Here is a 17806-nt window from a genome sequence, read left to right as displayed (position 1 = left end):
CGATTAAAGGTACTATGGTATGTTTATATGTTCATGGGAACGATGCAGTGGAAAGGGAAGGGCTGATGATGCAAGAGAGAGGGAAGGATCACTGCAGGAGGAACGCTCTTGAGTAGGTGAAGGAAAGGGGCTGAGATCCAGGGCTCAAGATAAAGGGACTGAGGACAGGATGAGGATGGCTCAGCCACTGTCATGGGAGAAAAAGCCATGTATATGGATTCAGACCCAGGTCAGGGGGTAGATTCAGTGGCTGGAGCATAAGGAAGTGCTCCTCTGATCGCTTCTGTCTGCTCAATGAAATGAGAACAATGCCATCCGCTGACAGTGAAAAGGGGAGAGTAATGGAGGTTCGAATAGAGAGAAGAGGTAGGAAATAGTCCTCCTGAAGAGTGGAAGAACCACATAAATAAGACAAAGAGTAGATTTTCCCTGCGGTGCTAGGACCCACCTGAGGTTCATAAATTTAAGATGTGACAGGTTGGCAAATCCGGCTGTTGTTCTCCGGCCACATTCAACTACTCGGGTGTAGTCTCAAAGTAGAGGCAAAGGTGTTTCCGGTCAGTGTTGTGGCTTTGGAAGGTGGATACAATACAAGGAGAGGGACAAGAGGGATGAGAGTGTATGGCAGGGAGACTGCACACCTGACCAGTCACGGGGTAAAAAGGGGAATGAAGCTATGAGGGGGCGAAGAGCAGTGGATGGGTCGCAGAGCAGCATCGGTGGACTGGAGGCCCTGACGTGGTCAAAGACCTGGTAGGGTCTGCAAATTAGTGGATGTGAGATGGACCAGTAGGTACTGGCGAGGCACCCAGAGAATGGGATGCTTGAAATAGAGACTTTGAAAGTGGTTCAGGAACACAACATTGTAAATCAACTATACTTCAATAAAACTTTTTTTTTAAAAAAAGAGTAGATTGCAGGGTTTCCCTGGTGGCACAGTGGTTAAGAATCCACCTGCCAATGCAGGCGACATGGGTTCGAGCCCTGGCCTGGGAAGATCCCACATGCTGTGGAGCAACTAAGCCCATGTGCTACAATTACTGAGCCTGTGCTCTAGAGCCTGCGAGCCACAACTACTGAAGCCCACACACCTAGAGCCCGTGCTCCACAACAAGAGAAGCCACTGCAACGAGAAGACCATGCACCACAAGGAAGAGGAGACCCCACTCCCTGCAACTAGAGGAAGCCTGCACGCAGAAACAAAGACCCAAGGCAGCCAAAAATAAATATAAAATAAATTTATTTTTTTAAAAAAAGAATAGATTGTAGCCTAACACAACACTATAAAGCAACTATACCCCAATAAAAATTAAAAAAAAAAAAAGAAGACTGTAGCACCTGTTAAATGACACCAGAGACACAAGCAACACTATCCAGACTATGGGAAACTCTATGGGACAAACAACTCTTTTCGTCCACAAATAAATTACAAAGAAAACAAAAGGGGGGTACCCACAGATTAAAGACATTTTACATACATGTCAAGTTGAACCTATGGATTGCATTTGGATCCTGGTTTGAACAAATTATTAAAAAAAAAAAAGATAGCTGGGGAAATTTAAACACTGAATATTTAATGTTATATTGAGAAAATGTTCATTTTTTTGATGTGATCATTATATTTATTGTGGTTCAGCGTGGCTGTTGTTTTTCAAGTCTGTATCTTTCAGAGATATAAAATATGTATGGATGAAATGAAAGAATTTCTGGAATTGCTTCAAAAATCAAGGTGGGGCGGTAGGGATAAAAACAAGAGTGGCCAAAGCAGATCACTGTCGAAGCTGGTAGGTGGAAGTTCCTACTGGTTTCTCTACTTCTGCATGTGTGAAAGTAACAAACAAACCAACAAACTAAAACAGAAACATGCCCAAAGTAACTGAGCTACTAAGGAAAAAAGAGACTACAAAAGCTATTTGTGTGTGTGGGGGGGGGGGAATTCAAGAATGCAAAGCATTATAAAATAGTCCAATAATAAAATCCATGTTCTTTTTTTTAAGTCAGAAGGTATTCTTTAAGTTAAAAATCGCCTGACAAAACATCCCATAGATCCACCTCTTTCAGATGGTGAGCTTTCCACAGGGCAGTGGGGTGGGACACAACACACGAGACTGGATGGCAGAACTGTCCTGGAGCTTCAGCATGCTACTTCTTCAGTCCTGTGACCTCTGACAAGTCATTTCAACTTTCTGAGCCTCCGTTTCCTCATCTGTCAAATGAGGAAACGGCAGCTTTGCTGCCTTAAAAAGTGTCGTGGATGAAATGAGACACTACGTATTCGTAAGCAGTTGTAACAGAGTACAGAAAAGTTGGAGAGTAAACCCAGAGCACAACTGCTTACCATTTGTAAAGGAAAATCAGAGAGATGAACTCTTTTTGAAAATACCAGTTCTCTTGGTAATCCCTCTGATACCATATCACAAACTGGCTGTCCCAGACAATGCATATAAATTATCCAAATTTAAACGCCTCCCATTCAACATTAAGGAAACAAATCCAGAGGGGAAAATGCTTTCTGTTCCACTGGAATATGCAGGTCTTGTTTGTGTGTTTGTTTCCACTAAGAAAGTAAACACTAACCTGGCTCTCTTCCTTTCCCTTGCACTTTGCAGCTAAATCACAGCAAAGTCAGGCTGGTTGGATGTGGGAAGGGTTTGGCTGCAGAGCCCCACAGACCTGGGTGTGATTCCCGGCTCCATTATTTATTAGCTGGGTGACGTGAGGGTTAAAAATAACACAGACAGTTATTTCTGTACTCAGGACAGAGCTGGGACTCAAAAAGTGAGAGCTGTCACTGTTCCCGAAATTGCTAGCCCACTGAAAGACTGCAGGTTGCAGACACCAAAAATCCCAGACCAAAAATTCAGCTGGGATCCAGGTCTGCCGTGAATGTGGCAAGACCTCCAGGAAATTTAGCAATCGAGGGTTTTTTCTGCTCTATGTAATTGGTAGGCATATAACTGAAGTCCAGAGAGGTAGACAGCAGCATTTGGAAAACTTTTACCAGACCTACCCTCAACAACTATAAATCAAATGCAATTTCACTCTACCCTTCACTATTTTAGTCATATTTCTGAGTGACAGTAGGTAAAAGAAAAGGGGGCGGGGGGAGAGAGTATCCCTGGCCTCAAGGTACTTACAATCTACTAAAAGTGAATACATGTATGACCATGAATAAGTATATAATTTAGTTAATTAGCCAACTGGAGGGGAAAAAATGTGATTTCCATGACCACCCAGTGGTATTTAATATCTTGTCAGGAAGTTCTTATTCAACTCTAACTGAAATATCTCATGCTTCAGCTGAAGCCTATTTCCTGATCGTTCTACTTCATTAACATTCCATTCACAATATAAAGCATTTTTTCTTTAGGACGAGTCTGAGGTAGAAAGAGCATGGACTGGTCTGAATCCTTTCTAAGCCGAGCCTGTCATCTGTAAAATGGGCAACAGTGCCCACCCCACAGAGCTGCTGGAAGGACTGAATTAAGTGGCATGATGTGTGTAAGGCATCCAGCACAGTGCCCAGCGTAGAGAAGGTGCTTAATTGTAGTGCTGGCGGATTCAGAATTTGTTCAAACTCTTTTACTCAAAATGCAGAAGCCTTGGGACAGTGACCACGTTCTTTGACTTGGCACCATTTTATTTACTGGGAGGCGGTGCATTCACTTGCATTGCTATGAAAAATATTACTCCTATTAAAGCAGCAGCAGCTGCTAGGCCAGCAGTGAATGCTTATTTTGATTTGCACTTCGTGGAAATAAGGAGTATCTAATTTTATGTAAGTGTTATTAATGTGAATAAACATGACAAGGAAAAGGAAATGGGCTACATTTTAAAAGATGATTAATGAAACATGAAAGAAGACTCCCCACATTTGAAAACAGCAAAGACACTCAAGTTTTATTTTGTGTGTAACTGGTCAGTGAAGTCACTTAAATGGAAAGAAAGCCGCGGGCCCTCGTCAGACGTTTAAGCAGCTTCTGTTACTCGACACTGGGAGACAGCCAATCAAAGCAGCACATTTCCCCAGCAGAGCCCAGCTGCCCTGCCGAATCTTCCATCCGCCCTGGGTATCAATGGGAGATTACTTCTGAGCACCATGTCATCACCATGGTTTAAACGGCAGTGGGGTGTTTCTCCTCCACCCTCACCCTGTGTGGAATGTTGGTCTTTCTTGACCACATCAGGAAAGCTACAGTTAGGCAGTGCGGTGCCCTGACCGCAGCCCTTCAAATGTCCCAAATGAGTACAGAGCAGGGGGGTCATGGGGAGGCGAGACTTGCAGAGGGAAGGGCAGAGAAGCTGACACCCCCAGGGCCGCTGGGGCGAGGCACAGGGCTGTGGCTGGTCCTCCTGACAACCCTGCGAGGGAGGCACTGTCATCTCCATGTGGCTCTCACTCCACTGAAGGATGCTGACGGCGGGACCAGAAGACCAGATCCTCGTCCCATCGCCCTTGTGATCCGGGGTAGAGGGGGTGCTTCCCTACTCCCTTAGCTGTCTCTGAGGACCACCATCACGCCCAGTCCCTGCTGAAGAGGGACTCCCTCCCATCCGATAGCCCCACCAGCCCACCAAAGCTGACTGCACTAGCAGTGGTCTCCTGACCCCAGCTGGCTGACCCGACCCCCCGTCCCAGGTGTCCCAGCCAGGCACACAGACTAAGCTGGTGGGGGGCACTAGAGCCAGGGCTGCCAATCTCTACCATCTGCTCAAGAGAATATCCTCACTTCCTACCATTCTTGCTCCCCACGTTCCATAAAATACCCCCCCGGGAGCCCTTATAATAAACCCTCATTTTGCCTGAACTAGCTGTATTTTGTTTTCTTGGGGGGAGGCAGAGTCTGTTACTTCCAACAAAAGAGCCTAACACACTTGGGCTTTCTGGGTCTCAGCTTCCTCGTCCACAGAAAGCAGGAGACGGTCTCTAAGGCCTTTTCCAGCTCTGTCAAGTGTATCCCATAATAATACAGGGCACTGGGGACACGGCTGTGCTTGCCCTAGCCCCTGAGCACAATGCTACAGAAATACAAGGTATCCAGGCTCTATTAATAACAGAAAGAGCTTGGAAGAACTTATCTTTTTCTCCATCCAAATCACAACTGGCAGGGAAAGGGATGGTCTGGATGGACTCTGCTTTCTGTAATAGTTGCTACGTGCAATGCAATCATCTTTGGGGCTCTACCTCCCTGGGGCAAGAGGCTCTGATTTTGTTTTCCTAGCTTCTGGGTGGCTAAGTTGGGTGCTGTCTTACCAAAGGCACACATATTCCAGTTCTTTTGGGAAAATTATACCATAGCCTTGGCGTTAAAATTCAGTTCTTACGTAAGTGACCACAAACAGCACCATGATACAGGGCTGCTCAGAAGGGGCTCTGGGTACAGGAAGAACCCACTGTGAACTCCTAGATTCTGTTAAGACCAAGCGGGGTCAAGGGCCTCCAGGTCTGACCTAACTCCTGCCCCACTAACGAAAATTCATCTTACTGACACTGAAAAGAAGTTATAGGGCTTCCCTGGTGGCACAGTGGTTAGGAATCCTGCCTGCCAATACAGGGGACACGGGTTCGAGCCCTGGCCTGGGAAGATCCCACACGCCGTGGAGCAACTAAGCGCGTGCACCACAACTACTGAAGCCCACGCGCCTAGACCCTAGTGCTCCGCAACTAGAGAAGCTACTGCAATGAGAAGCCCACACACCGCAACGAAGAGTAGTCCCCACTCGCCGCAACTAGAGAAAGCCTGTGCACAGCAATGAAGACCCAATGCAGCCAAAAATTAAAAAAAATAATAATAATAATAAAAAGAAGTTATGAGGCACACAGAAATGCAAATTCAAGGGTAGATCCTTTTCTGTGAAGGCGCCTGCCTCCAAACCAAAATAGAATTCCTTGTGGTCTCAGTGCTTCAAGCTGTAATCAGTAAAGCAAACAACCAAGCTGCCACGCTCGGTCCCAGTCAGGGCCAACACATAAATGCTTCCCCCAGCACCTCCCCACAAATGACCAAAACCAAATACCTGCATTTATTATGTAACAGAGAACGCGGCTCATTACCCCAAAGCCCCAGCAAAAACCAAAAGGGGCAGCACTGCCCCAGCTTTGACGCACCAATGGAGGGGATACGGCAGAAGGAGGTCAGGGGGAAGGAAACAAAGAATCAGCAGTGACACCAGGAAGCACGGACAGCAAGGCTGTGCCGGCAGAGCCCATCAGACCGGCTTGGGTCCGAGGGGGCAGCTCTGCCCACTGCTTCCCTTACTTCACAGCAGTACCGCCAAGGGCTGAGTATAGAGTAAAACGGAGTTGACAGTCTATTTCAGATCAAGTTGGCTTTGACCGTGACCCCCGCAGTGGTCAATGTGTTTAGTGCTGCCCTAGTCCTCCCTCTAGTCCCATCTGCGCCTCCACCCTCCAGCTCCTCCCAGGCACACAGCTGGCTCTGTCATTGACCTCATCACGCATCCGTCCAAAATGACTCTACCGAGTGTCGTCCTCTCGGTCACACATTCAAGGGTCCAACCCAATTAATAATAAACAGCAACAAGAGTGACGGTAAGAACAATCATTTAGAGAGCACCAACCATGCCGGGCACGGCTCCATGCACTTCACGTACACTGACTCACTAAGAGGCAGGTACTATCCCCATGAGGGCACTAAGACACCCAAAGGTTCAGTGACTTGCCTGACACACACTAGAAGATAACAGGGCTGCAATTAACCTCGGCAAGGGAACTTTGTCTTCCTCGACCCAAATGTCGCCGCTGGTCCACAGTGGAAAGAGCTCTGCCCGGCTCCCCATCAAGGAATGCCTTTCACCTCCTTCCTCCCCGCGCCACGGGAGGAAGCCTGACTAATGAGACAGGTCAGGCCTTGGCATTCATAGGGCCACATTTTACCAGTAATGCAGTCACCTGATGAGTGCCGCACTTGCATTATCTCCTTTAATACTCAAAACAATGCCATTTATTCATCGAATGAGGAAACGGAGGCTTAGCTGCAAAGTGATCCCCATCCGGCTCCCATCACTTACTCGCGTTTAAATAATACATGTGGGAATGGCTGAGGCCAAGGTCTGCCTTTAGTCCCCAAATGACTAGGTTACATAAATGGAAACCACCTCTCTGAGGCTCCCTTGACTCCCAGACGTAAAGACAAAGGTCTGGGTAACGTCTGAACATCCAACACCACAAACGCTTCTAATGAAAGCCTCCCAGCCCCACATCAGGGACGGCTGCTGTGGCTTCGCACAGCAGGTCATGTGAGAGCAGGACTTACCAGCAGAGCGGCTGGCAAGATCAGGTTCCCAAGTTCAGGTTCATTCTCCACTCCTTCTACCTGGAAGCAAGTTCTAGGGAACGACACTGGAAAAGGCATCATCGCAAGAGCCACAGGGTCCCGCCCATCCCCCCACCCCCACCCCGCCCCGTGTACAACCAGCCTCCATAGCCCTTTGGGAGAGCAGAGTGCAAAGAGCCTGGGCTAGGAGTCAGGAGACTGGAATTCAAATCCCTGCCTAATTTCCTTGCCATCTTTAGGTCTCCGTTTCCACCTCTGAAAGCAACGTTACTAAACTCGATCTGTGCGGGTCCTTTTCCTTCATGAGCTTTCTCCCACTGGAATACAAAACTCGAAGCTGCTTCTAGCAAAACCAAAAACAAGAATGAGAGAACATTTTGCTTCCCAATGTTAGGAATCTATAACTGGCAATCCAAGTATCTGACCAGCAGGAGATAATCAGTGCTCCACCACCAAGCGGATGTATTTCAGCCAAAATCCAAGACAACTGGCATGAGAAATATGCTGACCCACACTATGAGAGGTGTCTATTAATTTTCCTGGGCTACTGCCAGTGGCTGCTGGACCCACATGGCAACTTCCGTGGGCCCCTCAGAGTCCAGGCTCCTAGGCTGGCAAGCACCAGACTACATTTTCTCCGAGGCCCCTTCAGCTCTGATGTCCAGAGTTCCCAGCACCCAGCCCAAAGGCAGGGCTGTGATGGGCAGGAAGCCCGAAGGCAGCCAGCCGGAGAACCCTGCAGCACTCCAACCCAGAGTCACGGTTCTTCAGCCAGGGCTGCAGGCAGCTCACAGGCAAAGACAGGTTAGTCAACAGTCCCAGACCAAGTATGCCAGGGTGGAGCTGGAAGCCACAGGGCCTTTTCCACTTCTGCCGAGCCCAGGGAGGACCGCTGGCAGTGCTGTCTCTGACTACGAAAGACAGAGATTTCAAGAGAGGTCCTACAAGAGGTCTCTTAAGAGAGAAAAACAACTTTCCCTTCTTCTTCTTCTCTACCCCAACCTATCTTTGTCTCTCTCTCTCTGTCTCTGGCACTAGAAATCAAGTGGAGATAAGAAAAATAATCAGTAGACATCTGCAAGACAAAAAACAAACAAACAAACAAACAAACAAAAACTAGCAGAGAGGAAGCACAAAAGAGTGAACTAGAGATGAAACAGAAAGGCTTTCAGATCCAGAGATCCTGCACTCAGAGCATTCACTACTGTGTGACCTTGGGGAACACACTTTACCTCTCTGAGCCTTGGTTTATTCATATGTAAAAGAATGATAAGAATGCTATCAGACAGGGATTTTATTAGATGGTAGAAGTGGACAATGGTTTTTAAACCCTAAAGATGTATATAAAAGGCAAACAGCATTAGCTTGGACTAGCCGGCTAACAGGTTTGAGCCTCATTTTAGAAAGAGGATGAGTTCTGGTACATAAAGGAAGTGTCCTTCTCTCCTTGCTTCTATAGGCAAATGTATCCTTCGCTCACTGGCCTTTGCTGGTTATGTCCAGAGAAAACTCACCCTAAGTACCTCGGGACTGAGGGTTGAGCCACAGAGCCCAGAATTTTGCATGGGGCATCGGCATCGGGGAAGACCTGTTCACCTTTTGTTGTTTTATCTTCAAGAGTTCAGGGACAAAGTAAGCACATATTCTTAACCTTAAGCAATGCAAAGGACCAACTTTGATTTTATCTAAACCCTTCCTGAGACTTGTTTTTTTTAAGACTACAACCAAGTTTAGCAGCCACTATATAAAGGAGCACTTCCTATTAAGTTTGCCAGCTTTTAAGATTTAAGAGAAGCAATGCAATTGCATTCTAGAACACTGGGAGCTGATGAACAAGGTCAGACTCCAAGCCCTGGCCATACAGGTCCTACATGTGAGATTCCCTAGAACAACACTTGAGGACTTAAAAGCATTTATCTAAGATTGATGACCTCTAGTCATCAGCATGGAAGAAGATGCCCCAAAGAACATGGATAAAAATGAAAACTTACATGGGTGGGAGGAAACACATACAGATGAAGTCTGACTGGCATGCATGGAAACACTATAGATATAGGATTAATTCCCAAATCCACTACTTACCGTTTGTGTGATGTTGGGCAAAAGACTTAACTATCATAAGATGAGGTCAATGATCATAGTAGGGTAAACGTCAGCATGAAATAATAGTGTACAGGGCTGGCACACAGTAAGAGCACTAACAGCTGGTAACTACTGTTATTCTGGAACAGGCCTTGATAAGGAACCTCCATTCCACACTTTCATTAATTTCTTCATTTAGCCAAACATTTCTATGCCTTCAGAAAGGACTGAACACCTCATCTGCCCATGCTAACACAAGCCAGCCTCTGATGCAAGACCCACACTTGACTGAAAACCCCCTTAACAAAACTTTTAGACTGTTGAGGGCAGGGCTGTTCATCTTAGCATGCCCAGGGTCCAGCACACTTCAGGCCACGTGTATGGACAATTTGTATACTGACTGGACGAGTGATTCAGCTTGTGTCACAGGATAATGCCCTATGTTATTTTCCCCCACCTACGAGCTGCCCCTTTCTACCTTGTTAAGAGTGATGGCCCAACTGAGCTCTCTCTCCAAAACCATCAGATTCTCCATAACCTAATCCAGGTAGCACCGCCCCCCATACCTCCACTAGGCTGTACACAGCAAGCGCTCCCCCAAAATATGCTGAGTGAATGCTGTTCCTGGATGATGCCAAGTAAGTTCCCACATTTGAATCTGAAAAACCACACGCAAATCTGTGAAAGCACAGCAGAGAAAAATTAGTGCATTTAAGTATTACCTTGAAGAACTCCCTGGAACGTGAACATGAAGAAAAACCAAGCCACCTAGGAACTTAGGTACCTCTGTTTCATGAGATCAAAATGAGAAGGGACAATAAAAGTGAAGCCTCCTTGGGGCTTCCCTGGTGGCGCAGTGGTTAAGAATCCGCCTGCCAATGCAGGAGACACGGGTTCAAGCCCTGGTCCGGGAAGATCCCACATGCCGCAGAGCAGCTAAGCCCATGCGCCACAACTACTGAGCCTGTGCTCTAGAGCCCGCGAGCCACAACTAGAGAAAGCCCGTGCGCAGCAACGAAGACCCAACACAGCCTAATATATACATTTATTAAAAAAAAAAAAAGTGAAGCCTCCTATGTTCCCTACAAAACCCCTGGAATATGTCTTTGTAGACATTTAGAACGTCTACTTTTTGTCTTAACTGTTTAGGATTTCATTTACTTACAAGCCATTTGACCTTGGAGACAAATCACTTCATCTCAGTTTTCTTCTCTGTAAAATGGAGGTAACAACTGTCCCTCCTTCATAAAGCCTGTATGAGGGTTAAGTGTGATCACGCGTGCCGTGTGTCTTCAGTGCGCCTGGTAGAGAGCAGCTGCTCAATAAATGGGCAGAACATGCCTCCTCCACCGTCACCCAAGGTAAAAGCGCTGGGCCAATACTAAATAACCAAGCCGACCTTCGTGTATCACACTGGACTCTCCCCATCACCAAGCACTAAGTATGGACCGATCTAAGCCTTTAGACGGAGAGTCTATCCTACTCTCTCCCCGGACAGTGGTCCTGGAATGTGCCTGCTTGCTACCTTCTTGGGAAAGCTCTGCCTTCTCCTAGTCATTTACTCATAATTTCCAAACGGTCACAAGTCAAATGGCACACATCAGTGTGCTCTGGTTGCTGAATAAGCAAAACACTGGCTTTTTGCTTGGAAAACACTCACACACCAGCATGAAACCTTGGCAGCCCGTCTGCTCTTGCCTCTCAAAAGCAGCCACTCATTGTGTGCCAGCCACGCCATGACTTCCAGAGTCATGTGGGACCCTTTGCCCCCAAAGGTGAAGCCCAGAAGTAAACTCTTTTCCTTTTTTACCACATACTTCTGACCCAGCTCCTTGAGTGCACATCACAGAGAGATGAAAGTAAACGCGCCAACATCTGCAAAGCACAGAACTCTTTGCCGACAGGACGCAGCAAAAGGGAGAGTGTGGGCTAATTTGGGGTTCCAAGCTAGGAGATCGAATACAATCTTTTAGGTGAGACTTAGGAATCCAAAGAGCAAAAAATTTCATAGATAAATAGGAAGACAATTAGCAGAACTAGAAAAAGATTTAAAAAAAAATTCTAAGCTGCCCCAAATTAATTCCTGTTCCTGAGTTTCCACATCACCAAAAAACTACCCAAAAGTTCTATTCCTAAGAATAACCACAAGATAACACAAACAGCGCTCTTAAAGTTTCCATATATCTCACTCATGAAGCCTAGGCCAACAAGATTTCGCGGTCTGGCCCAAAATTTTTCCTTATATTTTGAGGATAACAACCTTAAGCCCCATAATTTTTTTTTGATTAATTTATTTATTTTTTGGCTGCATTGGGATTTCATTGCTGCGTGCGGGCTTTTCTCCGGTTGCAGCGAGCAGGGTCTACTCTTTGTTGCGGTGCGCGGGCTTCTCATTGCAGTGGCTTTTCTTGCGAAGCAACGAGCTCTAGGTGCGCAGACTTCAGTAGCTGAGGCTCAGTAGTTGTGGCTCGTGGACTCTAGAGCTCAGGCTCAGTAGTTGTGGCTCACGGGCTTAGTTGCTCCGCGGCATGTGATATCTTCCCGGACCAGGGCTCAAACCTGTGTCCCCTGCACTGGCAGGTGGATTCTTAACCACTGCTCCACCAGGGAAGTCCTAAGCCCCATAATTTTTAAGAACTGAATTGTGATCCACTCAAGACATTTATACTAATGTACCTCTTCCACATAGGTAAGCTTGGGTGGGTGGGGGGGATTAAAAATTCAACTGTGGTGATTATCAATTAAGAAACTAAAGGGCATATTTCACATTTATGCTAAAGGTAATCGTTCACGAGTCCAACGTCATGGAATACAATTCAACAGTTAAAAGATGCAGACTGGAGACAATGACTTCTTGACCAGGACTGCACTTGAGTTCAGAAAAACAGTTACAAAATTATTGTGCCACTCTCTATGAAACATTCATTGAGAACATATCAACCGTACTCCAACATGACACTTCTGAACTTCCAGCCTGGTTCCAAGTCCTTCTCAAGTTCATAGGTGACCACGTTTGTATCATCACCAGGTCTGTTTTTCTATCTAACCTTGCAAAACAATATTCCTCGCCAAAAAAAAAATGTATCTGCTGTATTTGCTGTTAAATTTAGTAACCTCAAACGAAGATCAAGAGCAGCTGCATGTCACTTTAAAACATTAACCCTATCCTCTGGTGTGGCCGCAAAACGTGGGCACATACCCCTACAAACAGCATCACCAACTATATACTTACCCTTATCACACCCCACACAAACAGAATACAGTGACACTATCTGAATGTGCAGAAAGGGAAAGTTAAAATAATTGACAGCTCTATTAGCAGGCACTGAAGAACTTCTCTAGAAGGAAAATAACCGCTCAGTCTAACCGATGTCACAGCCCTTAGAAGCATACAACTAGTACAGAAGAAGGATGAAAAATGCTCCCATATCAGCATGTTTCAATTTATCACAATCAAGTGAAGGACAGACTTGTCATAGGGTTGAATGCCTGGCAAGTCCGTTTAATCCCAGACACCAAACATCAGGCTGGTGCGACAGACAGGCAGTTGACAAAAACAAAACCAAAACAAAGAAGAGAGCCATTTACCTCTGGCTTTCCAACACATCTAGTTAGATGGTATTTCTCCAGCTGAATTTCAAAATTCAGTTCAATAACCCAACATTAACTTCAGAGAGACTCCAGAAGCAACCTCAACTGGCATAAAACATTCAGACTAATATGCAACATCAGGCCAGCAAAACAGGACCCAGCACTAGCAGGAACGTCTCCCCTCCTAAAATTTAGGGCCCCTTGGCTTCTGAACACCAGTTCTGCTTATAACCTGACCCAGAGCGAGTATCAAAGCCTGCATCAAGAGCAGTTTGCCCACAGAAGCCCAAGCCTCTTAATGTTACAGAGGGGGAGCCATGGTGAGCTTAAATCAGAAAGAGCTTCCCAAACCTCAAGTAAACCAACCACACAATAATAATCTAGGCAGGGAAAACGATCTGCCTTCCTAACTTCCCCCAATGCTGTCTTTTTCAGTTGAAATAGGTTTGGCTTCTTTGGAGGGTAGTGGTGCTTTACAGCACTTACAGATGGGGCAGAGTTCCAGGACAAATGCCTATTTTTATGGAGGTTCGGAGGCTTCTGCAGCTCCTGGGCTTGTGGGTTCCTCCTTACCTACCCACTCTGCCTGATCACTAATTCACTTAAAATTTTAAAGGAAGCTGCTACACCCTTGGCTCTGCCCTGGGCACCCACAACCTTTCCCCGGTGGACCCAGATAAGAGGAGCTGTTCTTTCTGCAGTCTCAGGCCTCCCTTCTTCCTGTCTAGCCAGCTCTTCCAGGCAGCATCAGCCTCGGGTCTGCATTCACAGCTTAGGAGTTCCCTGTGGGCAGATCCTGCTGGCGCAGCAGCCTCAAACCCTACCAAACCATCCAGCCAGGGGAGGAGGGTGAGGACCAGTCTGCACAGATATCTCTTTCCACCCAGGGCTTTAGGACTAGAAGGGAGGAATCCTGGGGTGGAGGCAGTCCCGGCCTGAGCCCCCTCTCACTCCTTTGGGATTTTTCCACCGTCCCTCGCCTATGCAGCGAAGCCTGCCTGGCCAAGCCGGGCCTTGGAGAGCTGCATTCACTGACCATCGCCCAGTCCCCTACTAGTGACCTTGGCCACAGGGCTTCGCCTCCCTCTGCCCTCGGTGGCCTGACACCACCTACTTCGCGGGTTACGAGAGGGTCACAAGGATGTGGAAAGCGCCTAGAAGCCTGTTTGGCACCCAGGAAGGGAGCAAGAGAGGGAGAGGACTTGCCTCTTCTTCTGCCTCGGGCTGTCCAGAGCCCGCTCAGTTCTCTCCCCACCTCCAGCTCCGGGGGAAATGGGGCGGGGGCTGCACATCCGAAGTCCCCCGATCACCTGGGAGCGCGGTGGGCGGAGGGGGTCCCGGAGGGGGTGTGGCTCCCCAGGCCCCAACATCCCCATCCTCCCCGGCTCGGAAATCGAAACAATCCAACTGCGAGGTGGCGGCCGCGAGGGGAGGCAGCGAGGCATCCCAGCGGGCGGGCCGGGGTCCCCGGCTGGGGGCCGGGCGCTGGGGGGGCGGGGGGGATGCGCGGAGGGCACCGGCCCCGACCTACCTCCTCCAGCAGCGTCACGGTGTTCCTGCAGTTGTGCAGCCGCGTGGTGAAGCTGGACGTGGTGGGCGAGTTGTAGTCCTCGGTGGTCTCGGCGATAAACTCGGAGACGGAGATCTGGTCCGGCATCCTGCCGGGGAGGGCGAGACACAAGCGGGGGCGAGGGGTGAGTCACGGCGCAGGCTCCCGGGGCCGCGGGCCGGCCGGCGGCTCATGAACGCCCCGCGCGCAGCCCGCCACTCGCCGCCCGGCCTGGAGCGGCTCGAGATCCCGGCGGCAGCGGCGGCGGCAGGAGAAAGGGCTGGTGGCCGAAGCAGGCGGCGGCGGCCGCGGCGGCGGCGCTCGGCGCGGGGCCCTTCAAACTCTGAGCGGCGCGCGAGGCAGGGGACTCTCGGGGACCCGCCTCCCTCTGCTCATGCCGGCGGGGGAGGGGACGCGGCGCTGCGCGGGGGCCCGGGCTGGGCAGGTCGGGGCGGCAGGCGCTGCCTTCTCACACGATCTGACAGGCGGCGGCGCGGACACCGACTGACTGAGCACACACTCCCGCTGGCGGGCTGGCGGGAGGCGGGCGGCGCTCCCGCTACAGTCACGGGGACAAACAAGGAAGTGCTCTGCGCACGCGCCACCGGGCCCCCCCCCCCCCGCCGCCGCCGCGGCCCCCGCCCCGCCCCGCGCCGCCGGCCCCGCCCCCGGCCGGCGCCCCCGCGCCGACGCCCGCTCCCGGGCGGGGGCCGCGCGGGGCAGCGGAAGCCCGCGTCCACGGGCAGCCCCCGGAGCGGTTACTCCGGCGAGCTTGTTACGCGAGCGTTTCGCAAGAAGGAGGACCAAAAAAAGTTGTGCGCGTTCTTTTTTAGCCCCGTGTGGGTGCAGGAAGCGAGGCCCGGAGAGCCGCCTCCTGCTGCGAGAGCCGCGGGCCCGGCGACAGGGGCACGGGGCGGCCCGCGCGGCCGCAGCGAGGAGCCGGCCCGGCGCCCGGGCTTGCAGCTGCCGGCTCGCCGGCTCCGGCCCTCACTCCCTTTCAGGGCGCTCACCGCCTTTGGAAGGCTAGTTTTGTGCAGTTTGCTTAAGTCGCTAAAATGCTAAGTGAAGACACATGAAGGGTTCTTTCTTTTTTATAATTTTCTAATCTTTCATTTGCATTTTTTTTTTAATCTGAAGGCCAGACGAGGGTCAGGGGTGTAAAAAGGTATTTCCCGAGGTGCAAATGGTGTACAACGCCAAGCAGATGCCAAATTTCAGCAGAAAAATTACCAACAGATTGCTCATTCCTCGGCCCTGGCAGATGGCTATTTTGCTCAATCTACGTAATCCAAAGAATCCATTTAATTTCTCACCATTGATTGTGGATGAAATTGGTTTTGAAAAAAAAAGCTAGGCCCTTAGGAAGCGCCTCAGGATTGGCTCCTGTAATTGGAGCCAATGGGAGCCGCCTGGTAAACTCAGCTCCCAAATGCCCCCCCCACCCTGCCGCGCCCCCGGCAGAAGGCTGGCCCCGGGGCCTCCCCTGGGATTGAGTTCCTGCCATCTTGTACGGTTGTCTTGTTGTCTGACAACCTTCTGCAAACTACAACGGGGTGCCTCAAGGCAGGGTGGGACCTTGTGGACCTGTCTTAGCATTGGGCCTGGGGGGGATTGTCGAATGCAAACGCATCTCCTCGCTCACCGTCAATAACTATTTACTAAGGCCCTACTATGTGCCCTGGAGATTCCTCAATGACAATGACCTGCTCTCCTGACCTTACCTTCTAGTAGGGAAACAGACAAGCAATACTTGTGTAGTATAAAGTGGAGCACATATAGAGTAACAAAGTGATGCAGGTGCTATGGTATAAGGAGCGTTCAGAGAAGGCCTCTCTGACAAGGTGACATCTTGAGCAGAAAAGAGAATGAGGGGCTGCCTCGTGCTGTTGGCTCTGCGATCTTGGCCTTCAGTTGCCTCCCAAGAAGGGGAACGATGAGGGCACCAACCCCATGAGGCTGTTAAATGATAACGGATGAGAAAGTGCTTTGTGCACAGGAAAGCCACTGTGAGAGTTCCAGCTGTTTTGTCTGCCTGTGCTGGCTGTCCTGAACCTGCACTGTGCCTTCAGAGAACTGTTCATTTCTGTTAGGAAGGCAAGCCTTTCAGCTAATGAAAGGAAGGCCTTGGTAAGGCAGCATACACCAATAAAGACTCTTCCTGCCAAAGTGAGGTGTTGAGACATGAGTTCTGAGAGGCATTCTAAAAAATAAGTAAAGAAGCAAACAGGCACCCTCCTTCTCCTCATTCACACTTTAAAAGTTTGGTTTGGGACACACCAAGGCTGAGGTTCTGGGGAGACAGCCAAATGGCCACTGCAGGCCATTTAAGACCTGCACCCGGGGGCTTCCCTGCTGGTCCAGGGGTTAAGAATCCGCCTTCCAATGCAGGGGACACGGGTTCGATCCCTGGTCGGGGAAGGGACCACGTAGGCAACTAAGCCTGCACTCGGCAATTACTGAGCCCAGGTGCCCTGGAGCCCATGCGCCACAACTAGAGAGAAGCCCGCACACCACAGCAAAGAGCCCGCGCGCCGCAACGAAGACCCGACGCAGCCAAAAATAATAAGTAAATATTTTTAAAAAAAGAAAAGACCTGCACCTGGAGGTCACTTGCTCATGTGCTGTTGTTGACAGACTGGCGTATGAGCCACCAGAAGAAAATCCTACCTCTTTTTCCATATACTAACTGGATCATCCTGCATCTAGAAGGTTCTGTGACTGGAGCAAATATGGCCACTACTAGCTTGGGCTAATCAAGCTCTCTGAGCCTCCGTAACCGCGTGCTACCCCATGCAGCAGTTGAGAGCCCAACACCCAGCACTTAGACTTCCATCCATTCCAGGAAGACCTTCCTCTAGGCTGGAAATCAATTTAGACTTTGATTTCGCATTATTTCTACTCTTCCCTCTATTCCAAGTTGTCATCGAATGCCTGTCACCTCCGCTGGGCTGGTAGCTGCTTCCATCCCATAGGTATGGCTTAGAGTAAACACTCGATAAATATGAGCCATTACGAAAAGCCTAGAGTCGGTGAATAACTGCCTCAACTCCAGGAGGCCTGGATTCCAGAGCTTTCTCTCCTAATAACTGATACTGTCGCCTTGGGCCTTGGTGCTGTCACTTGTAAAATAAAGGGGTGGGTGTGTCAAAATGACCACACAGATCCCTCCCAGCTGGAGCTGAGTCTGTGCATTCCCTCAGCTCTACAGACGGAAGGAATAAAGAGTGTTAGGACAAGCTGAGCTAACTGCGATGGTCAACAGCGGGGATTTCTTTCTTGACGGAAC

At 49.3% G+C, this 17806-nt stretch overlaps 1 protein-coding gene across 1 annotated transcript in view; it reads right to left on the bottom strand.

Annotated features, from left to right (window-relative positions):
• The window catches only part of ASAP1 (ArfGAP with SH3 domain, ankyrin repeat and PH domain 1), a gene marked incomplete at its 5' end in the record, with an annotated part of 273288 nt that extends 258660 nt beyond the window's left edge, over positions 1-14628 (bottom strand). Inside the window, 2 exons of the mRNA XM_082675313.1 lie at positions 14282-14456; positions 14503-14628. Of these exons, the coding sequence (XP_082531439.1) occupies positions 14282-14456; positions 14503-14628 (301 nt within the window). The remainder of the gene's footprint in view (positions 1-14281; positions 14457-14502) is intronic.
• Between the last annotated feature and the right edge of the window lie 3178 nt (positions 14629-17806).

Source organism: Grampus griseus, assembly GCF_964374135.1.
Source record: "Grampus griseus genome assembly, chromosome: 17".
NCBI lineage: Eukaryota > Metazoa > Chordata > Mammalia > Artiodactyla > Delphinidae > Grampus > Grampus griseus.
The sequence above is the reverse complement of the archived record's forward strand: the minus strand, read 5'-3'. Positions and strand labels throughout refer to the sequence as shown.